The 27,552-nt window shown below is 38.2% G+C and overlaps 1 protein-coding gene across 1 annotated transcript in view; it reads left to right on the plus strand.

Moving 5' to 3' along the window:
• The window catches only part of pdgfc (platelet derived growth factor c), an 82,933-nt gene that overhangs the window by 50,179 nt on the left and 5,202 nt on the right, over nt 1-27,552 (plus strand). The window contains exons 2-4 of the mRNA XM_073820733.1: nt 301-496; nt 13,296-13,476; nt 27,304-27,511. Coding sequence (XP_073676834.1) covers nt 301-496; nt 13,296-13,476; nt 27,304-27,511 — 585 coding nt within the window. The remainder of the gene's footprint in view (nt 1-300; nt 497-13,295; nt 13,477-27,303; nt 27,512-27,552) is intronic.

Raw genomic sequence — 27,552 nt, forward strand, 5'->3', positions numbered from 1 at the left:
GTGATTATCAGGTTTGCAGTCAATCAATGCTCAATAAAAAACAGAAGTCGAGTCTTAGGTTTGGTTCATCCTGTCTTTGTGTGATCAATTATGTAGTACTCACACAGTGTACTGCATAATCCATATTATTTGGGATTTAATGTGATGCAGCAGAAGCTAAATCCGGTTTGATGTTAATTTGCATTAATGAAAAAAGAACTATTCTGAAATGACTGTACAGTGTGTTCTTTCTCCACTCTGAGTTATGCAGGTTCAGAAATGTTTTAATAAACCTTTTTTTCCACTCTCTCTGTTCTGTAGGAGTGCATGAGTCTCAACACGAGAAGGTCCTTAGTGTCACAGGGGATGGAATTATTCAGAGTCCTGACTTCCCCAACACATATCCCCGGAATACAGTTATAGTGTGGCGGCTGGTGGCAGTCACAGAAAGTTCCAGGATCCAGCTGACCTTTGATCCTCGCTTTGGCCTGGAGGACGCCGAGGACGGCATTTGCAAGTAAGAGACCCTGACCTTTTGGTCACTGCCTAGACCTCACATGCACATTAGAGAAAGGCAATAGTTAACATGCATAATGTAGAAGATGGAGAATAAAAAACTAAATTAAGACAAAAACGTTTGCAGATCTAATTTCATTGGGTCTATGCACATCAGGGTTAGGTACAAATTTTAGGAGACGAGAAGATCTCTAGTGAACATAACCACCCTACAATAATAAAAATCCATTCACTCCTTTTTTTTAATCCCCAAAAAACCTAAACAATCTCAGTTATCAAGCTGTTTTGATTTGCTAATCATTATGATGTCATACTGCTCAGGCCCCGCCCACGACTACTGACGTACTGCAAGTATTAGCATATTTCCACCCTCAGCCAGTTATGTGCTGTCCTCCATTTTCTCCGTGCTTGAGTAGCTGTAGCAACAATGTCTCGTAAACAACGCAGGTGTTTTGTAGTTCGATGTAAAAGTGAACATAAGTCTTAATTTTTTCACAACAGCAGAGCCACTGAGGACACAGTGGATTAGTGTTTTTGACAGTAAAATGCCACCGAATACACAAAAAATGGAAGAGAGAAGTGAGATGAGCAGTAGCTCATTGTCATTTAAAGAGCCATGCACTGAAACGGGTTGTTGTGAACAAGGTAAAAATGTTGTTTTACACAACCATTGAGAATTTTAAAGAGCAGGTAAGGTAAGTGTCCTAACATTTTGTTGGAGTCCCCTACAACAGGTTTAAATGCATCTAAGATCAGAAAACATAATTTTCTCAGAATATACATTTAAACATTGTCATGTTAATGATTTCAAAACGGTTCGTTCGAACCAGTTTTGAGCATGTCTGTAAACTCCTCCCTTACTCTGCTCTGATTGGCTGCTCCAAGCTGGCCAAGCCTGTTGTGAGAGAGAGTACTTGAGCAAGTTAGCAAGTGCTACCATCTGTGTTGCCAAGTCCACGGTTGTTTTTGATGTCCGCGGGTTGAAGCGACCCCAAAAACGTCATATTTAGCCCCAGGAATGCAAATTTACCAGAGGAACCCTGGCAAAAAGTGTGTATTTTGCACCCCGGAACGCAATTTTTAATGAGGGACACCTGCCACACTTTGGGCTAGTTTTCAGTAGCAATTGGGCAGGTTTTATTGTGAAAATCTGGCAACCCTGATGCACCTTTACATAAGACCAAATGTAGTCCTCTAATCAGTTCTTAAAGTAACACTCCACTTTTTTTGGAAATAGGCTCGTTCTCCAACTCCCCCGAGTTAATAAGTTGAGTTTTACTGTTTTTAAATCCATTCAGTCGTTCTCCTGTTCTGCCGATATCACTTTTAGCATAGCTTAGCATAGATCATTGAATCCTATTAGACCAATAGCATCGCGTTCAAAAATAACCAACGATTTTCGGTATTTGTCCTATTTAAAACTTGACTCTTCTGCAGTTATATCGTGTACTAAGATGGCGGAAAATGTAAAGTAAAATGTAAAATATTTTCTAGGCCGATAAGATTAGGAACTACACTCCCATTTCGGTGTAATAGTCAAGGAAGTTTGCTGCCGTAATATGGATGCAGCAGGCGCATTAATATCACGCAGCGCCTGAAATTAGTTCCCAGCTAGGGAACTTCCAACGAGGAATGCTCCCTGTGCATGCAATTGGTCACGCTGTGCTGCGTGATATTACTGCGCCTGCTTCGGCCATGGTACGGCAGCAAACTTCCTTGACTATTACGCCGGAATGGGAGTGTAGTTCCTAATCTTATCGGCCTAGAAAATCCCATCTTTACATTTTCCGCCGGTCTTAGTACACAATATAACTGCAGAAGAGTCAAGTTTAAAATAGAACAAATACTGAAACTCGTTGGTCATTTTTGAGCGCAATGCTATTGGTCTAATAGGATTCAATGATCTATGCTAAGCTATGCTAAATGTGATATCGGCAGAACAGGAGAACGACTGAATGGATTTAAAAACAGTAAAACTCAACTTATTAACTCGGGGGAGTTGGAGAACGAGCCTATTTCCAAAAAAAGTGGAGTGTTACTTTAAGAACTGATTAGAGGACTACATTTGGTCTTATGTAAAGGTGCATAAAGGTTTTTGTTTGTCCACCCGCCTCTTGAGGATTGACCACAAGTTCTCAATGGGATTAAGATCTGGGGAGTTTCCAGGCCATGGACCCAAAATTTCAACGTTTTGGTCCCCGAGCCACTTAGTTATCACTTTTGCCTTATGGCACTGTGCTCCATCGTGCTGGACAATGCATTGTTCTTCACCAAACTGTTGTTGGATTGTTGGAAGAAGTTGCTGTTGGAGGGTGTTTTGGTACCATTCTTTATTCATGGCTGTGTTTTTGGGCAAAATTGTGAGTGAGCCCACTCCCTTGGATGAGAAGCAACCCCACACATGAATGGTCTCAGGATGCTTTACTGTTGGCATGACACAGGACTGATGGTAGCGCTCACTTTTTCTTCTCCGGACAAGCCTTTTTCCAGATGCCCCAAACAATCGGAAAGAGGCTTCATCGGAGAATATGACTTTGCCCCAGTCCTCAGCAGTCCATTCGCCATACTTTTTGCAGAAGATCAATCTGTCCCTGATGTTTTTTTTTTTGGAGAGAAGTGGCTTCTTTGCTGCCCTTCTTGACACCAGGCCATCTTCCAAAAGTCTTGGCCTCACTGTGTGTGCAGATGCGCTCTCAGCTGCCTGCTGCCATTCCTGAGCAAGCTCTGCACTGGTGGCACTCTGATCCCGCAGCTGAATCCTCTTTAGGAGACGATCCTGGCGCTTGCTGGACTTTCTTGGATGCCCTGAAGCCTTCTTAACAAGAATTGAACCTCTTTCCTTGAAGTTCTTGATGATCCTATAAATTGTTGATTTAGGTAAAATCTTCGTAGCCACAATATCCTTACCTGTGAAGCCATTTTTATGCAACGCAATGATGGCTGCATGCATTTCTTTGCAGGTCACCATGGTCAACAATGGAAGAACAATGATTTCAAGCATCACCCTCCTTTTAACATGTCAATGCTGCCATTCTAACCCAATCAGCCTGACATAATGATCTCCAGCCTTGTGCTCGTCAACATTCTCACCTGAGTTAACAAGACGATTACTGAAATGATCTCAGCAGGTCCTTTAAAGACAGCAATGAAATGCAGTGGAAAGTTTTTTTGGGGGATTAAGTTAATTTTCATGGCAAAGATGGACTATGCAACTCATCTGATCACTCTTCATAACATTCTGGAGTATATGCAAATTGCTATTATAAAAACTTAAGCAGCAACTTTTACAATTTCCAATATTTATGTAATTCTCAAAACTTTTGGCCACGACTGTACACATAATGTATCAATCATACTTACAGATTGTGGTTTGGAGACACTTGTTAGTCCAAAGAAACAAGATTAGAAACCAAAGAAGATAAAAGCCAAGCAGTCCTCTGTAAAATGATGAGCACACAACAAAAGATTTAAATTGTATTGCTGTGGTGTCATGGAATGATATTTTAACCACTGATTCTTCACATCATCTTTTGGCAATGAAAACAAAACAAACTTGCTTTCACAGCACAGAACACAGCATTTCATAAAGACCATAAAGAATCATACCAACTTGTGGAAAATGTGCATCTGATGTCCTCTTTGAATTTTAATTCTACATTTCAGAAATGCCATGTTTTTGTGGTATTTGACAAATTCAACTATTTAAAAAAAAATGTTCTTTAGGGTTGTGACTGTCTAGTTCAAAGCTGGCAGTTGATTTAAACTGGTGGGTTGCAATATAGCATCAAGGCTGGAGCGAAACTCAAGAGAGGAGGAGATTTAGAAGATTTGAGAGCTTGAAAAATTCCAGAGTGTTTCCTTTCAGGCGCTCAAATATTTGCTTAGTGTTATGCGACAAATCAGCACTACTAAACAAGCAGCATCAGGCATCCATTGCACTCTCTTGACAGGGTCAGACTGAGATAAAGCACCCATATACAATGCAACCATATAAGTATATGTGGAAAAGGGAGGGGAATTACCGTGGAGATGTATGTGCTTGTTGTGACCGAGTCCATTTTTAAAGATTTAGAGTCGAAAGGAGGCCATTTGGGAGATTGCTGTGCTGCAAGAAGGCTGATGAATAATGAAAAGCCCACCCCTAGAGTGATTATGTGCAGTTATATATTTATTTTTTCCATGACTGATACGATGACATAAAGAACAGGGCTTTCTACTTGGTGCGTATTTAGTTCCTAGTCTCCTATGTAACTCCATAGCATCTGTTTGAGATTCTGGAGACGCGTACGATCGCAGACGTACACTCACTCACAGTGTAGGTCACACACAGCCCAGCCAGCCAATCCACATTAAAGACCCTTTCAATTACAGGCTAGCTTTCATTCCTTCCTTCCAGGCCTCTGTCCATGCCTCTGTTTTGCTGTACAGTGCAATCGATTGCAGACGTGCACATCTGTGCATTTCTGCTTCCCAGAATCTAGATGATGACCTTTCCATAGCTGGTGGTTTCATGTGGAAAAAATGCTTGTAGACTTCTGCAAGTTATTGATAAATAATAATGTTTTTCTCGCATATTCTGTCTTAATTAATGCCCTATTGACTTGTGCGCATTACTTGTGAAAGGTTCTTCATTGTCTGCAAGCCTTATGTGTGAAATGATTTGTGACATACAGTGTTCTTGTGCTCGCAGTAAATCAGTATAGTTTTATTTCTTGTCAATAATCAATTACATAATGTGTTTTCATACACGTTTGTTAGCAATCCTTTAGAGTCTTGCCAGCTATGTGTATAGTGCCTCCTGGTGGCTTCATGTTAACTGGACATTAACAATGTATGGGTTAAAGGGATAATTTTTCACCCAAAAACTAAAATTTAGCTGAAAAATTACTTGAATCTTAGATGGCCTGAGGGTAGAACATATTTGGAGAAATTTAGCATTACATCTTTTGTTCACCAACGGATCCTCTTAGAATTTCTCTAGAGATGTCAAACAGCTGATTTAAAAACATAACAATAATCAACAAGTTAGTCTTTTGAAGTGAGAAGCTTGTAGAAACAAGTGCATCATTACGACATTTTAACTTTAAACCAGTGAAAAAGTCCATTCCCTGCTGTCCTCTCACATCAAAATCCACCATATTTGTTTAGAACTGTTTTGGATGGTTTTCACTTAAACCGTGCCGTGTAAACTGTGCTTGTTCTGTGTATATTTCTCTCCTGATTGAGTCAAGACTACGTTTTCACTAAAGTAGTAATATTAATATTATGGATATAGAACTCTGTATCCAGCTATTTTACCTGAAAGCAGTGGTTTGAAGTTATGTTTTGATGATGGATTTGTTTCTTAAAAACATGCAGCTTTTTCACTTTTCAAGACGTTAACTGATGAACTGAAGTCATCCGAATTATTACTCGTGAATTGTGTTTTTTTTATAAGCAGTTTGGACTCTCATTCTGACGGCACCCATTCACTGCAGTGGATCCATTGTTGAGCAAGTGAAAACGGTTCTAAACAAATATGGTGGGGAATCTTGATGTGATAGGACAACAGATGATGGGCTTTTTCACTGGTTTGAAGTTAAATTGCCTAAATGATGGACTCGTGGTTTATTGTGATGGTTTTTATCAGCTGTTTAGACTCTCATTCTAATGGCACCCATTCACTGCAGTGGATCCAACGGTGGGCAAATTATGTAATGCTAAATTTCCCCAAATCCCCCCCAAAAAACCATCTCCTCTACATCATAGATGGCCTGAGGGTGAAAAAAATATAGTAAATTGTATAATTGTTAATAGACTCCTTAGTCCTCTGTGGTTTTAAAAGCAGTGTTACTGGTTTAATATCGTAGTCTTATACCCAAGGCAAAAATTGCCATTCACAACTCAGTTTACTTCCCTTAATGTGACACATTTCTGATATTCAATGAGAAGGAATGTCTTTTGTCCATCCGTAGTTGGTGAAAATGGGTATATTGTAGCAAATACTGTATAGTCAGATTGAAGGCTATTCTGTTATGTCTACACTTTTGCCTTTTTGTTAACATTATCTAATAGCATGTCAGCAGGAAAACAGTTTTTACACAGATTAAATATATTCTCAGGAATGTGTATGAAGTAAACGGCATTATTTTTTTTTTGTTGTTGTTGTTGGCTTACAAGTATAAATCTGCTCATAGACATATCATACAGATAGGTGAACATAATAGGACAGAACCCTTTCCTAGTTTCCAACAATGATGCTGTAAATCTGTGCTTGCTTGTCCACTTTGTTTAAATCACAGGCTGTGGCCTTGAACAACAAGTGTAGGGTTGGGATTTTTGCAGTAAGTTGAAGTTTATTTGACCTGGAAGGTGTGTGTGTGTGTGTGTGTGTGTGTGTGTGTGTGTGTGTGTGTGTGTGTGTGTGTGTGTGTGTGTGTGTGTGTGTGTGTGTGTGTACCTGGTATTCATCACGTTGTGGGGACCAAATGTCCCCACAAGGATAGTAATACCAGTAGATTTTGACCTTGTGGGGACATTTCTTAGGTCCCCATGAGGAAACAGGCTTATAAATCATGCACAATGAGTTTTTTTGAGGAAGTAAAAGTGTGCACAATCTCCTATGAGGGCTAGGTTTAGGTGTAGGGCCATAGAAAATACGGTTTGTACAGTATGAAAACCATTATGCCTATGGAATGTCCCCATAAAACATGTAAACCCAACGTGTGTGTGTGTGTGTGTGTGTGTGTGTGTGTGTGTGTGTGTGTGGCATGTTTTATATATCTAGCAGCCATGCAGTGACTGGTTCTGTATGATTGCACCAGCAATAAAAGATAATTTAAAGTCATTATACAGTGATGTACAAGCACTAACTCTCAACTTGCACACCCACACAGCCAGGGAAATAGAAAGAAAGATAGACACACACATATTGTACCCAATGCAACTTATCCCTTAGCACAACTTCATGTCCTCCTTTTTTTTTAAATAATTAGAGCAACCACATATTGAAAAGCAGTAAAGGAATGAATAGACACTGGTATGATCTTATGCCAGTTAATGAAGAAAAAGCCCTTCTGTTTGGATCGAATCAAAGCAACTGGGCTGGAATAAAGTGTAATAAAGCTGCATGCTGAATCCTATCACGCCGCCTCCAGCAAAGCCCAGCCCAGAGCCGACAGGCCACTGCAGACAACTCTCATCATCCTCTGTGTTTGTTCAGACTGATAAGAAAACTGGGCCAGATTTTCTGTACTACTTAGGAAATTTTACAATGTTGGTTCTGTCTTTGATGGAAAGCCGAAGGGTGTTGAAAGGGCACGTGAGAAATATGATTGTCATTGCAGCTATTACGAATTGTGATCAACAGTACGTTTTATAATGTATAGGAGTATTTGTCATGGAGGTTTATGGTGATCTCTACAGAGTGAATTGTAATGAAATAAACATTAATAGTTTAATCTAATAGACTTTCTCAAATTGTGGACCTCTGACTTGAATAATTTAAAACATAAAATAAAGTGAAGTGTAAAATAAAGAGAGATGGCCAACATGTTACTGTTTAAGAAACCTCCGCAGGTACTTGTGTTTTGTTTTGTTTTTTTATTGTGAGGTTTGAGGAAAAACAATTTTGCCAGCAGTTCACACAATGAATAAGAACACAAACATAACTTAAGGGCTAGGACAGGCCAAAATATCTAACGAAAAGTAGTAGTTTGACCCATGAACCCTTGACCTGGGGTGACAAATTGGGGGCTCGTCCAGGATTTCTCTTTATCACTTAACATCTCTTTTGCTTTCATTTAACAACAGAGAGAATGTTTAAGCTTAAATTGTTGGTTTGCAGCTCTAATAGCTGTAATCTAATTTTTAAGATTTGCGGCTTGTATTCTGTTTAAACATTCTGGTGTTAAAAGGACTCAAGACGCCTAGTGTTAGTTTTTTGATGCTGTGCCATATTTTCTGAAAGATATCTGCGGCTCTTTCATACTTCTGTGCTACTTTAGCTTCTGTGGAGTGAATGTATGCATGTAAACCTGGTAATAGTGAAATCACATTACATTATTGATGAGCCATCTGCCTCAAGTGTCGCTGGGATGAGACGAACCCCTCTGCTTTGTGGTCTTCTGAGGTAGAACAGAGACAGACAAAATGAAACATTGATAGTTTGTTGTATTCATTAGCTAATGGCTGATGTTGACTTAACATTTAATTTTGGCTAACTGCAGTTTATCTATGTATATGTTTTATGATGCGAGCACAAAATGATTGAATGTCAGTCGGCACTGATTTTTCTTATACATCTACAGGTGTATCCATCTACACAGATTCATCCGATTACTTTCAGCCCTCAGGCGTTTTACTCTGTATTGGCTTAGTGGAAATCAAAACTGGATGTGTTCGAAAATCGAGGATTCAATGTCTGTTTAACCAGCAAGCGTGTCGTCTTTTTAGTGCAGTGCGTGACGACCTTTGTTGTTTTTATTGAATGTGGTTTGAAGCGTTAGTGTCAGGCTGGGCACAGAGTAAACAATGATTTCAGAAAGCCAAACGGCTGTGCTGGCACGTGGAGGGAACAGGAAAGTATTCCTGTCCAATCAAATAATTAGTACCAGGCTTTGGCTGCGGCCACTGAAACCAGCCTTTATTGAACACTGCAGGAGCATTGAGGCCATGCAGGCAGGAATAACACAACCTCAACACTGCTTTTTTTCTTTCCTTTATTAAAAAAAATGCTCAGGCCACTGTATTCAGGCCAAGTTGCATCAAAGACTGTAATTTAGGGCCTGAAAGAAGGCCATGAGAGACATAAGGGGTGAGTTCACTTAAGTTGCGCCTCTTCAGGATGTGGTACTTCAATGCAAAAACCTGCAATCAAACTTGACATTTTTCAGTTTGGAAATATTTTAAAATCTTTGCATTATTACCATACAGTTGAGGTCAAAAGTTTACATCCCCCTTTTAGCAAAATAAGAGGGATCATACAAAATGCATGCTATTGTTTATTTAGTACTGACCTGAATAAGATATTTCACATAAAAGATGTTTACATATAGTCCACAAGAGAAAAATAAAAATGACTCTGTTCAAAAGTTTGCATCCCCTTGATTCTTAATACTGTTGTTACCTGAATGATCCACAGCTGTGTTTTTTTTTTTTTTTTTTTTTTTTGTTTGTTTGTTTAGTGTTCATGAGTTTCTTGTTTGTCCTAAACAGTTAAACTGCCTGCTATTCTTTAGAAAAATCTTTCAGGTCCCACAAATCTTTGGTTTTCCAGCATTGTTGTGTATTTGAACCCTTTCCAACAATGACTGTATGATTTTGAGATCCACCTTTTCACACTGAGGACAACTGAGGGACTCTTATGCAACTATTACAGAAAGTTCAAACGCTCATTGATGCTCCAGAAGGAAAAACCATGCATTAAGGGGTGGTGAAAACTTTTGGAATTTGAAGATCAGGGTAAATTTAACTTACTTTGTCTTCTGTGGAACATGTAAGTATCTTCTGTAGCCTCTGAAGGGCGGTACTAAATGAAAGAAAGTGATATTTAGGCAAAATAAGAAAAATATACAGATCTCCATTCTGTTCAAAAGTTTTCAAACCCTGGCTCTAACGCATGGTTTTTCCTTCTGGAGCATCAGTGAGCAACTTGAACCTTCTGTAATAGTTGCATATGAATCCCTCAGTGTGAAAAGATGGATCTCTTTGTTGCAGATTCTGAAAGGGGGATGTAAACTTTTAGCCTCAACTGTAATTTGTTTTGTAAACGTGGTGCTAAAACAATTAGTTCATGGACAGTTTAAATAAATGATGCTATTATTCCTAGACAGTTTCCCGTGTCAGTACGTGATTTTGCTGTATGGGTACTTTTGTATAGAGATGCATTGTATGTATGTATTGAAAAGTTACTGTATAACCAGTTAAATGTGCTGGTTTTTTTTTTGGAGTAAACTTAATTTTATATCATTTGATTAAATGTTATTTCCCTGAAGTAGGTGTAGTACAAAACAATTCTTCAGTTGCTACGTGCTGATTTGGGATACCTGAGTAGTCCCAGAATCTAATATGTTTTAGACGACATAATAATAGACGGATTTAGCTCTCATGTTCTCTGTGGACCGCTGTGCCATAAAGGTGATTGAGATAATACATTTAGCCTTGCTTCGGTTCGTAGTTTATTCAGTTCATTAAATGCTAGTGAGAATGGATTTCTAGGTCACGGCTATTGTAGCTTATGAAAAGCCTAATGCGTTAGCATATTAGCTTGAGATCAAATACAGATAAATATAATTTATGAGCTTACATGTCTGTAGCCCTCCTTTAATCTTATTCACTCTTCACTTTCTCCCAAGCGCTTTAGCTCCGGTTTTCTCTCAGTATCCTTTTCCCCTCTATACTTCTCCCATCTTTCCTCACTGCCTTTGTTTGAATGTCTGTGTTTAATAGTGTGTCTGTAAATAGCTTCATTGCCATAGTTCCCTATAGAGCTCCTCAAAGCATTCGATGTGCCATAGCTGTTAGATAGTGATAGACAGTGAGGAATTAACTATATAGTTGTGACAGAACAGCATTAACCTCCCCTCAGATCTTCTCAAGCTAGTCTTTGCCCTCGTCCAGGCATGTGACAGCAGCTGGTGGCCAACAGGAAGGACATAATGCTGGATTTATGATAGCAATGTGGCACAGTTAGCATCAGGTGCGCATTGTCACATGCTGCTGGCGGGACTGATTTCACACCCCTCCTATGGAATCCTGTCATGAGTTCGAAAGCTTAGGCAGCTGAATTTTTGCCTTGCTGCCCCTTGCTTTTCCCGTGTTTAAGTGCTATAACCGGGTTCCCAGTGCATCTACCAACCCATAAAATGTGATAAAGAACCCCTTACTTTGGTAAGCCTTTCTCTGCTCCTCCTGTGATGTAGTAAGGGGATCTTATCATAATATTACCACCCCTTAATCTGCAAGTTTCCACCCACGGCGCCGCCATTTTGTTTTCGCAAGCGACAACGGTGTATCTGTTCTAATTGCCATGGTAAAAATTCAAGCAAAGCTGGCTAACTGTTCTGTCATTGGCTGCACAGACGAGCACAGAACCGTATTTAGAGTTGGAGGAAACGAGAGTGGATTTTTATTTATTTATTTACTGTATATTACGCTGCTGCCACACAGATTTAAAATACACATGCAGTTTCTTTCCCATCTTTTTACCTCTACAGACTTAACCAAATGTTTTTGTAATGTGTTTTTAACATAAACTTGTGTGTATTTGACAGTTTAAGCGCAATAAGACATGAAGGAAAACAGTTTAGTACTCAAATGCCATATAACAGCAACTTTCTGTTCACATGCTTCGGATATGTGCACGCAAAAAACATATCAGAAGTTTAAATTCTGATTTGGCTTTCAAACACATGATTTCAGTGTGATAAACATGATGATTAAAACAAAACAGATGTTTTTGTGGCAAAGTATCCATAGTACAAGCTGTAAAGCCATTGACTAAAGCCATTGACTAAAAGCTGCTATGTGAGAAGGTGTACAGTAAACAAGCTAAAAACCAAAACTATGTTTTTTTAGATGTCAGGTTATTTCACGTTGTGCCATTCAGTTGGATCATTTCTCCAACAAAAGAAAGGTAAGGAAAAGGAGCACTGACACATAGACCAACAATTTTGTTGCTTAATATGTCTCCTCCTTTCAGGGTCGTGAAATAATCCTTTGACATGGTTAAATATAATGAATGTTTACTGTTGCCGTTAAATTTCCAGTTAAATTTCCACTTTTGTGTCCTTAAACGCTCTTTTTTTTAGGTCTACAGCTTAAAACGTAGTTGTGTGTTTTTTAGCTTGTTTACTGTACACCTTGTCACATAGCAGCTTTTAGACATTGTTCTGATTTTTGTTACAAGTCAGAAATGACAAGGAGGCAGCTTCCCGCAATACAAAGTCAATGGAGAGCTTTGGATTGTTTTCCTCCCTGGTGGGCGTGATTTTCAGATTGACATGTGTCGCTCTCCCTGCTGAAAAAAACAGCATATGCTGGTTAGGTATGTTTTGGTGCTGGGATGCTGGTTTTAGCTGGTATATGCTGGTCCTTTGCTGGTTTATGCTGGTCCCTTGCTGGTTTATGCTGGTCATGTTGCTGGTTACTGCTGGTCCTTTGCTGGTTTATGCTGGTCCTTGACCAGCAACATGACCAGCATAAACCAGCAAAGGACCAGCATTAACCAGCTAAGGACCAGCATAAACCAGCAAGGGACCAGCATAAACCAGCAAAGGACCCGCATAAACCAGCTAAAACCAGCATCCCAGCACCAAAACATACCTAACCAGCATATGCTGGTTTTTTCAGCAGGGCTGTCTCTATTCTGGAAAAGGAGGTGGGGAACAGCAGCTCATTTGCATTTTAAAAAAATCATACTGACCCTGAACTTTTGAACGACAGTGTAGATGATTTAGCTAATCCAATTCCAACTAGACAGCGCTAAATGCAGATGTAAACAGCGTTCAAAATGTTTTGACATGTAATCAGTTAAACCACATTCGTAAATGCTCCTCTGATTTGTTTCACATCAACAACTAATGGCATGTATCCAAATGACTGTTGATATAGGCTCCTGGCTCAAACAATTAGCTTTTTGTGTTTTATTGTTCGTAATTGCTTGTTGTCACACAATCAGAGAGCCTTTCTCTTGAAATTCGCTCATAAAAGGCCGCAAGTGCCGATCTGGCTTGCCCAACCGCTTATGATGAAATCATCCAGGATGAATGTAAACAGACATGAACGCTAGTGATTGATGTTTCTCTTGTTTGCTGTTGTAGGTATGATTATGTGGAGGTGGAGGAGCCTGTCGGAGGCACGGTGTTGGGTCGCTGGTGTGGCTCAGAGATGGTTCCAGGACCCCAGGTGTCTAAGGGAAACCAGATCCTGATCCGCTTCGTCTCTGACGAATATTTTCCTTCGGATCCAGGATTCTGCATCCGCTACTCTTTGCTTCAGCAGGTAAGAAGTGACTCATGCACCACGGTCATCTTTATGTAATGCTTATGCAACATTTACTGAGAGGGCTGGTTGTGTTTTTGCTGAAAACTTTTTGTTAATCCCTAATGGCCCTTATTATTTCCCCACCTGATGAACTTAAATACCACAGTGTGCAAAGGATAATTAGATGTTTATAAGAAATACAGTGTGCTTTGCTCAATAGAGACACTTAAAAAGTTCAACAAAAAGAAAAAGAATCCTGAGAACTAAAACACACTCCTGTTTTATTACAATGCATCTGTTGCTGTAATCACCATCCCTTCTTCTGAAATGACCTGACAACCTTAAATGGCACTTACTAAGTTGGAAATTTCAAGTTATAATCATATTCCTACCTCAGAGACCTTCTCCTCAATGTTTCACTTCTTGTGGTGGTGAAAACCACAGCGGGGCGGGCTACGGTGTTTTCCACCTTGGCCATGGTTCAGTTTCCTCCCTTTAATTTACACCCTGACAGGCGTCACACGGCACATTTGAAAAGGATTATTCCCCTGAAATGATTTAATAGACATGCTTGGCTTTGATGTGTGATGCCTGTCAAAGTTTTATGACTCCACTTTCCCTTTGCATTTGTTTACTGAGGCTTCAGAGCGTGTCTGAACGCTTTGCTACGTTGCTCGAAAATTGCTCTCATTGTTTTCCAGCGAACAAAGGTGTGCTTTATCTCCTGGTAGATAATGGCTGTATCTATTCTGCTGAAACTTAATTATTTTAGTGTTGATTGTGGTGAGATAGGCCACCAAAATTAGACAGGACAAATGTGGTTGTGGATTTTCTTTTTAAAGAAAACCATATGGCATTTCCATACACCATTTCCTTCTGATCTCGTACTGCTTTTCTATTGAAAGTGTCAATCTTTTTTTGACTTGGACTGTATTTCTATTGATTTGAGAGCTGAACGATGATATAACTAATGTATTCAGATACCATTGATATTTTGATAGCAAAATAAAGTAAACTGTGACATAGTATACCCAAAAATTCTTCATACAGTGGATTAACAGTAAAATTTATAAAAATTACACTTTGACCTAATGTTTTGTTACATACCTTTCTAGCAAAGTTATCAAGTTGAATTTGTTCTGACACAGTTTAACTCTTGAGTTTTTGTCATATTTTATTACCATTTTTTAAACTATAGCGAATAAACTGTGATAATGTGAGAAATTTTTAAGGTGTCTGAATAAATTTGGGTTCGACTGTATATTACCTACCAACAAAAACATTGCCTATCATTGTCTTTAAGGAGTTTTGAGAACATTTTAATAATCAGTCGCAAAGTTGTACAGTACTGTTCAAAGGTTTTAGGGTCAGTAAGATTTTTTTTTTTAAAGAAACTAATATTTTTATTCAGCAAGGATGCATTAAATTGATCAAAAGTGACAGTAAAGACTTGCATTGTTGCAAATCATTGCTATTTCAAACGAATGCTGATCTTTTAGACTTTTTAATCAATCAAATAATCCAGCTTTGCCTTCACAGGAATAAATTGCATTTTAAAATATATTCAAGTAGAAAATAATATTACTGTTTTTCGATCAAATAAATGCAAAGTTGTTGAGCATAAGAGACTTCTTTCAGTAAAAATCATACTAACCTCAAACATTAACAGTAGTTAAATTATTTTTTGAACAAGGTCTGTTTAAGATTTACAATATGCAGAACAATAGAAAAATAAAAAAAAATAAAAAACATACCCCAACCCAGCCCTCAACCCATCAGACACAAAATATAAATGACTTAAGAAATACATTGAATACATAAAAAAAAAAAAAACATATTTCGGGATTGCTTTCCTTACTTGAATTTTCCAACAAATGACAAAAAAGGTTGCCAGATTGCATAGAATTTCTGGATGGACCCTTGAAGAGAGTACCTGATTTTTTCCAGTTTAAGATATTGCATGATCTCTTTAATCCAATGAAGAAAAGTAGGGGGAAGGGGTCTTTCCATTTGAGCAGTATTAATCTTCTGGCAAGTAGTGTGCAAAAGGCCAACATTTTACAATCATAGCTACTTAGGTGCATGTTTTGTGCTGTAACACCAAATATGGCGATAAAAGGAGATGGGTCGATTGGCAAATCTATTTTTTCTGAAAATGCCTCAAAAATCAATTTCCAGAAGTTATACAAGCTTGGGCATGTCCAAAACATATGTAGGAGGCTCGCAGGAGCCTGCCTACATCTGTCACAAATAGGGTCTATCTCTGGTCTAAATTTGGATAACTTAACCTTCGACCAATTGAGCCGGTGTACTATTTTGAATTGCACAACCACATGTCGTTGACATATAGATGATGAATAGATCTGTTTAATGATTTTCTGCCGAGTTACCTCTGAAATTTGTTCATTCAAATCTTTTTTAAATGGAGTGAATGACATCTCTGTGCTCTCACCTTATAAGGAAAATAAAAAATGGAGATGTATATTAAAAGTTCTATATTATGAGACCAAGGATCCGGATAGTAAATTAGAAAAAGCCTCAATGTTTTGAACACTTGTCCTTGTCAAAATACGAGAAAGGCAAAGTCCCCAAAAAAAAAAAAAAATCTGAATGGAGTCACAGTCACTTTGCTGTTTCCTCATTTTGAATCATGGACTTCACGTAGGTCATTGCTTTCTCCGGATCCAAAAATTCCTTGCTGTCACCCTTGTAGGAAATTCGAAATCGAGCTGGAAACAGCATCCCATATCGAACATCACGTTTGCCACGGAGCAAATTCCGAACATCATTGAAAGCAGCCCGCGCTCTGGCCACACTCGCGGTGTAGTCTGGAAAGATGGCTATTGGCTCACCTTTGTATCGGAGCGGTCCTTGTTCTCGGGCTCAGCGGAGGACTTCTACGCAATCCTGGTAATAGTGGAGATTGGCGATAATCACCCGGGGATGTCCGTTTGGCTTTTTAAGTGTTAGATCTCTGTGCGAACGGTCGATTAGGATGTCTTTCTCTAGGCTTAAAACTTCTTTCAGCAGCTTGGAGATTGCAACGGTAGAACTCGAACCGGTCTCCTCAGGAATCCCTGCAATGCGTTCATTGCATCTCCGCATCCTTCCCTCCAAATCGTCGTTCTTTTCCTTTAGACTAGTCAACTGTTTTAAGTTCTGCAACTGTTATCTGTAATGAAGCAATCTCATCCGACCATGTTGACACTCCTTCCTCCACATCACAGATAGCGGTCTTCATATTATCCATTTCATTACGGATCGCCGCCGTGTTGTTCGCAATGTCCGACTTTACTACTTTAAGTTCGTTCTTAAGAAAGCCGAAATCCTCAGACAGAGCATTTTTAAGTTCCGCCCTGATAACCACCGAGAGATATCCTCTTTCAAAGAGGCTAAAATGTCTGCTTTCCAATTCTCCATATCCATAACCGATTTATGCTGTGGAATAGGAGGCGAGTCGGGGACTCGTGTTGAGGATGTCTCCGGCCTAGTGCTCGCAGCACCGCTGTATTTATATTTACGCAGGTTACTCGCCATTAAAGTAGCTGACACGGATAGCAGTCGTTCAGATGGGTCTTACGGGTTTTAAAAAACAATGTCCACAATTAGTTTGCCGAAAATGCGTTATAAAATAATAATTTTAAAGGAAGCTAGACAGGAGCTAATCTCCACACGTCTTACTCCATTGTATGCTCACCAGCGCCCCCCGTAGTTAAATTATTTGATTTAGAATTGTGACTGTTTAGTTTAGAATGATCATTTTCTGTTTTGTTTCTTTTTGCAGGAGTAAGTTGTTGTCATTTTAAAAAACTTTTAGTGGTTTGGACTAGGGCTGTCAAACGATTAATCGCGATTAATCGCATCCAAAATAAAAGTTTATGATTACATACTGTATGTGTGTGTACTGTGTGTATATATAATGTATGTATAAATACACACACAAACATGTATATTAAAGAAAACTGTTTTAGATTTATATATAAAATATTTATTCTATATATAATCTAAATTAAATACAAATATAACTATCCACACATATAAGTATTTTTTTTAAGTCTATACATGTATGTGTGTGTATTTATATATACATAATAAATATACACACATTTAGTATGTAAACAAACTTTTATTTTGGATGCGATTAATCGTTTGACAGCCCTAGTTTGGACATTATCCCAACTTCCTAGCCACCGAACAGTTCTCCACTAAAGAGCCCACTTTTCCGGTATTTTTCTGTGGAGGAAATGCATGAAATCGTTTTAGTTCATCTCTGGCTCCAAAACTGACAACAGTAACGTGACATTGGTTTGGCTTTAGGGAGATCTTCTAAACAGTGGCACAGATGAGTTGCATGGAATTTTTCAGGGATTTTTCCCTAGATGACATTAAATTTTGGCTTTCAGATATAAAAAGAAGTATGTTTGTATTTAGAATGATTTGTACATGAATACATTCCCTACTCTTTATACTAGGTGGTGTTTTCTTTTGAGTGGTGCTCTATTATTGCAGAGGAAGTGCTGTGTTATGGCTGGTTTCTGGACAGCGAGTTCGCATCAGAGAAGGTGTGGCTGAATCGAGCTCTATTTATAGTGTTTGTGGAGGAGGATGTTGAGCTGGAACCTACAATTCCAGCACGGCCTCCTCCAGTTCTGACTCACAGTGCACAGCGTTTGTTTTCTTGCTCACCAAAGCATTTGTATTCAGGAGACTTGTGGATGGGAGTTGCATCCTCAGTATTGTGTGCCTGTTTGCGTCAAATTGTTTGAAATCTTGTGTTATCATAAAAAGTCAGGGAGTATGTCGCAGAAGGTCTTCAACAAATAAAGAAGTCCTTTGCTCTTTAACGAAACATTGCTTGACTGTCTTTCAAATGTTATGGTTGTGTGCTATTTCAACATTACAGTTATGTAAGCATATGCATGATACTATGAAATTGTATTTTTGCATTTAACACAATGTATGTCAAACAAAAAAGCAAATGGAATCTACTGTAAAATTCTCAGTGAAGAAATGCCTTTTCTAGCTCTTAAATGCTCAACAGAGCTTTTAGTTAGCTTATGTGTTAATCTCCTCTGCCGTTAAATTCAGCTTCTCTCTGGTGGCATGTCTTAATACCTAGTTTAATTTGCACATCATGTACCACCTACTGTCAACTGAATTGTTTAAAGACAGCAGTGGTGTTAATGACACTAAATTGCAATTTAGCTGGAAACTTTCTTAGATTCCCCACACACACTCTCACTTATTTTGGTCTTTTTTGACAGAGAAGATATTGTGACCTCCTTTACTTTCCTTGCGTAGTAGTAATAGTGGTAAATGTGAGCAATAGTTATTCAAATTAGCTTATCTTTTTCTGTTGATGTTTGTCGCTGAAGAAAAAGCTTTATCACAGGTAGTACTGCAAAAAATGAAGGATGTGCAGAAAGGAAATGACGTGTACTATGGAACCCGTTAAGAGAATAAATACGAGATGGGAGAAAAAATATGTATTTCAATGCTTTCTCTCGCAATTATATCATTGGGTAGTTATAATGTATATAATGTGCAGGCATCAGGGAGCCGCTATTATTATGCGGGGCATTAAAATCGCTTTTAAATGTGCACTTTTTACTTTGACTTTCACTCGTACTCTGTGTATAGAGGGTTTTCACAACGGGTCATCAATCGGCCATATTGGTGGTACGGAATGCAAACAATGCCACTAAACAAAACTTGCATATTTTGCTGATTATTGCTGCCGAAATTGGTCAATTATTGTCATGTTTTGGGCTGTATTAATCTGTTGTAATCGATTGGCTTTAGTACAAAGACAAATGTGACTCTAGACCACAAAACCAGTCTGAAGTAGCACGGGTATATTTATAAAAATAGCCAAATATACATGGTATTGGTCAAAATTATCAATTTTTCTTTTATCCCTAAAAATCATTAGGATAATAAGTGAAGATATTCCTACTAAATATATCAAAACTTAATTATTGATTAGTAATATGCATTGTTAAGAACTTCATTTAGACAACTTTAAAGTTTTCTCAATATTTGGATTATTATTATTTTTTTTTTTGCACCTTCAGATAACAGATTTTCAAATAGTTGTATCTCGGCCAAATATTGTCCTATCCTAACAAACCATACATCAATGGAAAGCTTATTTATTCAACTGGTGTGCTTAATTTTAAAGCTGGTTTTGTGGTCTGGGGTCACAAATATAGTCAACATGTTGTCTATAATATCACACTCAGTATTTAATGTGTTACACAACGTATAAATTGAACTAAAAAGTGTATAGCTGCTTCGAAGGCTCTCTACTTTTAATATTAGTAGGACTCTTATGGCCATGTATTATACATCTTACATTGAATCTGTACTTTGCTTCTCTATATGCTTTTGGTTTGGAAATGGAAATGTTAAACATCGGAATTCATTGAATGGCATTGTCAGTCAAGGTAGTAAGATTAATGGTATTAAGCAGACTGGGTTATTAAGCACTTTGAATGGGTTGTTTTACAGAAAGCTAAAGCTATTATTGCAGATTGTACTCATCCACTGTTCCATGAGTTTAAAATGCTTCATTCTGGCGTACATTATAGTATGCCTAAACTTAAAAGCAATCGGTATGGACATTCTTTTATTCCCACGGCTGAAAGTCTTTTAAAGGGGTCATCGGATGCAAAACTCACTTTTACATGTTTGAACATAAATGTGGTGTCCACCCAGTGGTATTTTTTTTTATCTTTAAAAGTAATATCCCCTTTTTAAAATCAGGTCATTCTCAGCTTCTTGTCGGTGTGACAACACACTAACAACACTCCCATGATAGTTGATTGACATGAGTGCCTTAACTTAGACCCACCCTCACCGAGCTGAAACAGTCCGACTTCAAACGCCAATGTGTCGACTCAGGTTCAGGGGAAGACAAGAATGTCTCCGATTGAGCGACTGAGGTGTTTTCTTGTTGGATGTAACAATGAACATAGCATTTGTCATTTACTCCCGACATCTGAATCACTAAAGATGCAGAGGATTAGCGTTACTTTCGTTTTTGAAAGGAAAGCGCCGATCCCGATCTACATATGCGTCAATGTTCGTGCAAATCATTCATGATGCAGCTTCACCCACAGCAGAAGTGAGTGTAGGGTTTTTTATGCATCTTTGCAAATGGCCTTTCTTAATAATGTGCTAGTTAGCAAGTTTCACAGCTAGACGCGGCTAAAGTAAACATTACGGCTCGTCATCCCACGGCAGAGAGGGGCGGGGCAAGCAGAGCTCATTAGCATTTAAAGGAACATGCAATAGAATAGCTTGCTCTAAAAGGTAAAAAGAGTTTTTTCACTACCATTGACAAATTTGAATTAAAGTATGTTATATACTTCACATTAAGACCCTAAAGAATCATTTCAACTTATGTAAAATGGGCATCCGATGACCCCTTTAAATTTGTAAGATGTTAGAACGTTTATTTTTATTTCGTTTGTATGTTTTGTATTATGTTTCCAAATTGTATGCTGCACCAACAATCACCCTTTGGGTTTATAATAAACTTTGAACCTTGAACCTTTTATATTTTAGAAAGTGATTTAGATTTGGGAGTCCTTGACATGTAGGAGTTTCACTGCATGAAATATAGAGCAGAACATTTCAGAAACTATAAACCTGGATGAAATATCAATAAAACCCAACTACACAAACAGATAAAGTGGATAAGATCAAGCAATTGCAGAGATCAGCATTCTCAGTTTATGTGGCATGCAGCCACACATTAATGGATGTTATAACATTGTTTGTTGGGTAAAACTGTTCATTGTGGAACTGTTAATTCGCCTGACTGTTCACAATTCCAGTGCACTTCTCATAAAACCCTTAACAGTGTTATAGTGTTTATCGTACCCGTGTTTATAGCTCTATGTTTTATTATGTATTTTCCTGTCCATTGATGCTAATCTAAATGATGAGTGCTTTAGATCTTCTGATTGAAAGTTCTGCATTCATTTCTTCTTATGATGCAACTTGGGGAAATGAGTGGCCTAGCTGGCTGGCTGTTGGTTTTGTACACAGTGGCAGTGGGCTGCCATGTTGGAACAGCCGAATTGTGTTTCTCTGTGGTCAACCTCAGCTACTGGAAACCTGGATTTCATAGATGTTTTCCTGCTTGAATCAACCTGAAATATGCCTTTTGCGTGTGCTTGCTGATTTCCACTGGCTTTGTGCAATCTTTACAGCCATTAAGTTTACCAAAATAGGCTAGAACAAAGGCAAGGGATGTTTTTTTCCAAACAGAAAGAAACATAGGCACCAAAAATGGAACATGGTTGCTGAAGCCAAACTAAGTTCAGGACAGGTTTTTTATAAGCATTTTAAATTAGGAACAGCTTCTCTTCAAAAGAACGAGGTTAACATGCAGTGTGAACGCAGTGTCTTTTGTAGTTGCTACTTGTTTTTAAAGTAACAGTAGATGGCGGTTTAGTTGGCTGGACCTTTCTTCTCAGCAGCATTAGTTCAGGACAACCACAAGCATTACTGAATTACATAAGGCGTATCATTTCAAACACAATGCCTATTCAAATTTTAGAGTTGGGTGTGTGAAAATGACTCCAGTCACTTCATTTCTCTTCTCCTCTTCTTACAACCACTGTGTATGATTGGCATGCCACCAAGCTTGGCCTTCACCAAAATACGTCCACAGTGAATCACCCACATTTTTGAGTGAGACCTCTGCACTGTTATTTGGTTTTCTACAGAGCTGACGGCTCTCATGTGTGTTCTGACAGGCTACTGGCCGACATCGGAGTCTGTGCGCTCATGTCCATCTGCTAAGCCATTTTCCTTGTAACTTAACTAAAACAACCTGCAAACAATTTGAAACATCATGTTGTCAGACTACAGGACGTAAATGGGGCTATTATTTTGCAGATAATGTTTTATCTTTAATCAACACATCTGTTATGAAATATGATGACATAAGAGGAATATGTAGGAGGAAAAGCACCTTAAGTGTTACTGTGATGTACTGTATTGGCATATTGTAAATGCACTGACAAATGCTTATGAATAATCATTCTTCCAGTCACTTAAAGTAGTAGTTCACTTCCAGAACAAAAATTGGACAGATAATGTACTTGCACCCTTATCATCCAAGATGTTCATGTCCTCCTTTCTTCAGTCATAAAGAAATAGTTTTTTGAGGAAACCATTTCAGGATTTCTCTATATAGTGGACTTCTATGGTACCCCTGAGTTTGAACTTCCAAAATGCAGATTAAATGCCCTTTGAAGCTGCATTTAAACTGCATATATGAAGTTAAAACTCGGGGGAACCATAGAGGTCCATTATATGGAGAGAAATCATGAAATGTTTTCCTCAAAAAACTATTTCTTTACGACTGAAGAAAGAAAGACATGAACATCTTGGATGACAAGGATTGAGTACATTGTCTGTAAATTTTTGTTCTGGAAGTGGACTATTCCTTTAAAAATACACTTAAAGTGTGTGTCTATTTATTTATTTACTTATGCACTCCGTATTTCATTTGACCGTTTGTAGAAATGCACTATTCGCACCCATGCAGTTTACTTAAAGGGATAGTTTACCCAAAAATTAAAATTACCCTGTGATTTACTCACCCTCAAGCCATCCTAGATATGTTTTTCTTCTTTCAGACAAGTTGGAGTTATATCAAAAATGTTATGGCTCTTCAAAGCTTTATAATGGCAGTGAACGGGAGATTTTGAAGTCCAATAAAGTGCATCCATCCATCATACAAAAGTACTCCACAAGGCTCTAGGGGGATAATAAGGGCCTTTTGAAGCAAATCGATTTAAAACTTCATATTTAAAACTAGCTTCACTGAATGTCGTACGTGTGTTCATTAGGGCTGCAACTAACGACTATTTTAATAGTCGACTAGTCACCGACTATTGAAACGATTAGTCGACTAATCGGATAATTATTCAATTTTTCTCAAATTTAGCATGAGATTGCTTTAATTATGTGGAAAATCATAGTAAACACAAGAAAGAAGGGGGTACTTCAATGAAAAATGCATATTTTGCTGCTGATAGGCCAATTCATACTAAAAGTAAATAAAAATGCCCTGTCTAAAACCAATTAGGCACAGTGCTCGGTCAGTACAGACATAAATGCATAAATTAAGAAACTCTATAATTTTTTTAATGGACAGGCACATTTGTTTTATAAGAAAAAAATAAATTAAAATCAAGTAAACATTTTCTTCCTGTAAACCATCAGCAGCAATAAAACAGTAAACAAAAATGTATATCCAAAACAAAACGTATTGGCTTTTATTTAAATCTCACCGAGGCCAGCCAAACTACGTTTCATTCAACTGTCCGACGTGCTTTCTCTTTAAATGTTCGTGCATCACAGAGGTGCTGCCGTGATGCGCAAGGACTGCTTTACAAACCATGCAGGTAATCTTTTAATTCGCCGTAGCAGGCTAAAATGCTCCCAAACTTTACTCCTGTTTCATACATACTCAGTCTGCAGTGCGTCTACAGTCCGTGTGCGTTACGTATGCGGTGCAGAAGCAGCACAGACTCGTTTTGCTTTCACACAGAACGCATTTGCAGTCCGTACATTGTGAACGTTCTAATCCGTTAACATGGGGGTGGAAAAAAAAACCCACTGCAGACGGAGTATGTTTGAAACGGGCGTGTTTTGGTACGCGCAGCTGCTGCGTTGGACGCCGCCATTTCTGTATGTTATCGCTCAGCATAGAAGCTGCGTATGTGCGACTCTCGGCAGAAAGATGCCTCACTCGGTTGTCTGGCGACAACATCGACAATGAAATTCATTGTCGACTATTTCTATTATCGATTTTTGTCGACAACGTCGACGAATCGTTGCAGCCCTAGTGTTCATGAAAGTGTTGTTCCAGCAGATGACGAAGGACGTAGACAAATTTGTATTGGATTTGTAAGGAAAAATGTCAGAGAATTTTGATATAATCCAGAGGAGACTGGTTTTCCTTGGCTGTAAACGAGAATAGCATATATCCTACGATATCCGCTGGAACTCTCTCCTGAACGTGTGTACAACAGTTAGTGGAAGCTAGAGATTACAGTTTACAAAGTTTTAAATATAGATATTGTTTTTACTAAAACACATTAAATTGCTTCAGAAGGACGTTATTACCCCTCCAGAGCCATGTGTAGTAGTTATAATGGATGGATGCACTTTATTGGACTTCAAAATCTCAACAGCCATTCAATGCCATTGTAAAGCTTGGAAGAGCCAGGACTTTTTTTAATATAACTCCCGATTGTATTTGTGAAAAACGAAAGTCATATACACCTAGGATGACTTAAGGGTCATGCAAAACCATGCAGTAATTTTCATTTTTGGGTGAACTGTCCCTTTAAGTCAGTCACTTTTTTTAGTCGTATTTATTGGTTAATTTTTATGTGTATTTAAATTTTTGTCTGAAATTCTCCTGAATCTTATGAGGGAAGTTGCACAAGCGCTGCTATATCCACTTCGGTAGGGATGCTTGGCTGTGGCTTTATAGTCCAGGGCTCAGAGGACCTTTAATTGACAGATTGAAAGAGTGCCTCACATTCACAAGCTGTTAATGGTTTCCATTCCCCACTGCTGACCAATGCCAAAACTGGAAGCCAGCTTTCTGTACTGAAGGATAGCTGAAAGTACAGGTTTTTAAGAGGTAATTGTAACCGCTCTTGAGAGCTTACAACAAAAAATGATTAAACGCATTTTGATGTGTATAGCCGATTTACATCTCCAGTGAATTATGACGTAAGATAAATTAAAGTACGCAACAGTATAATTTTAGTTCACATCAGACGTGAGTGAAAGTTGTAGTGACTTGCTGTTTAGCGAATCAGATGATAATTCACTAAAGCGTTCATTAGAATGATTCAAACGGGTCACTTGGGAGTTCTTGAGTCCTTTTGAACGATTCAAAATAAGTGGCTTATAAGAGTCATGCATTTGTAAATCTGACTAAACTGATCGCAGTCTTTGTTTTTGCATGTAGTAAAGCAATGAAATGCGTTGTCTTTGTTTTATTTTGAGATCTGGTCCTTTCACTCATCACAATTTTTTTAAATATAAATATAAGCAAATAGCATTTGGGTTTTTCCCAATAAAATAATGAAATGCTAAAGAATGTTTTTATTACTTAATTTCCACATACAGTATTCTCATATTGACAGACAGGTTGGCACTGCGTTATTTCCAGTGCTTGACTCAGATGCCCTCAATCAGTCTGTCTTGGTGACCTCATTTGCCGCTTTGTTCACGGTAGCAATGCTTTTTTTTTATCATTGCAGAAATCACAGTCCTTCCATTGACACCATGTCCTTTACACAATGGTAACCATGCCAACTCACTCCTCACTTGTTACCCAGTTTTAGAGCGCGGCATTGGACGTGTCATTCATAGGGGGATTATGTTAGTATGCCTGAATTAAGCTGCTGGAAAAGGACATGTTGACAGATCCCACAGCACCTGAGGCAGTGGAGCAGAGTTGAACCGAGTGCAGAAATGTGGCCCAACACCATAGGAATCAGTGTTGCTGCCCTGGCGTACATTTTTAATTGTGTGTACGAGTTCAAACAAGGTGAAGCTGTTTGGGGACTGGCTAATTGATTCTGTGGATAAGCCAATGTCAAACATGAACTCATCTAGCAAAATTATTCCCTGATTAACTCACAATTTAGTAACACAAAAGCTCATTTGATGTTCTCTGATGCTTTGTTGGGGGAAAAAACTGCTGAGTGCGTTGATTTATTTATTTATATAATGTGTTTTTTTTTTAATACCATTTTTGTAGGAAATAGGATGTGTATATACAGTGGTGGCCAAAATTACGAGAACACTAGTATTTTCACTATAGCTCAAAAATGGTTTTAAGTCCATAATTTCTATCTTTTGCTGTAGTGTGTGAGTAGGAAATATCAGTTTACATTTCCAAACATTCATATTGCCATTAATTGTAATAATCGTCTCCAAGACGCAAAGGATGGTTCAAATGTTTAATTTAGTTAATGGATAAAGAAAATCTATTTATGACATTATTTTGACAGCATCGTCATTTTACACAAGTGCCTAAAACTTTTAACAGTACTGTAGCTTCGCAGGTAGGTTTCTAGAAGCATCTTGCAGACGTTGCCACAGTTCTTCTGGATTTAGTCTGTTTTAGTCTTTCAGATTGAATGACGAGATCAGATCTCTGTGTGGAGCACTGGCTGTTATCAGACTCTTTGTGGAAACAAAAATCTCACTGGAATATTACAATTAATGTTTGGAAATGTTAACTGATATTTCCTACTGACAAACTACAGCAAAAGATAATAACTGACCATTTTAGCTAATACAAGTGTTCTAATAATTTTGGCTATAACTGTACATGCAATCTCTTTGTCTGTATTTCCCAATAGTCATGAAACAAATATTTTTTTTAAATAAAACTTGGGGTATTTTTAATCATGTATTTATTAAAAAAAAAAAAAACAGTAAAATGTTATCTAGGTTAATTTTATTCTATGATTGTTATTTTGCGAAAAAAATCTTTTAAAGGCTAATTTCATGTCTAGCATTTTCTGCATTTTAAGTGCTAACAATACATTAACAAATTCCATTTACGCCTTAATTATGCAATCAATCTGCGCCTAAGTGATATTTACCTTTTAATTTCACATAATTAGGTGCGATGTGTGAGGAAAACAAAGCATTATACAATAGATAATCTAATAATAAATCCGGCTTCTGCAGAACACTTTTTAATCACCTTTAATAAATGAAATAGCCTGTATGGAGTGACTGAAGTACCACTGATTTGTTGTTTGTTTGTTTCTTTTGTGTATTCAGAAGCAGTCGGAGCCCGAGGCCCCTGCAGTGATGCCTGCGTGGATGCAGAGTGTGGATGTTTTGAATGAAGCTGTAGCTGGATTCAGCACGATGGAGGAAGTGATGAAATACCTGGAGCCGGATCGCTGGCAGGTGGACATGGAGGACCTCTACAAGCCTACCTGGCAGGTGGTGGGCAAATCATTCTTCCACCAAAAGAAATCCAGAGGTGAAGATCTTTCTAAGATTTAAAAAATACTTAGTCAATAG

The sequence above is a fragment of the Garra rufa genome, chromosome 16 (genome assembly GCF_049309525.1).
Source record: "Garra rufa chromosome 16, GarRuf1.0, whole genome shotgun sequence".
Lineage (NCBI taxonomy): Eukaryota > Metazoa > Chordata > Actinopteri > Cypriniformes > Cyprinidae > Garra > Garra rufa.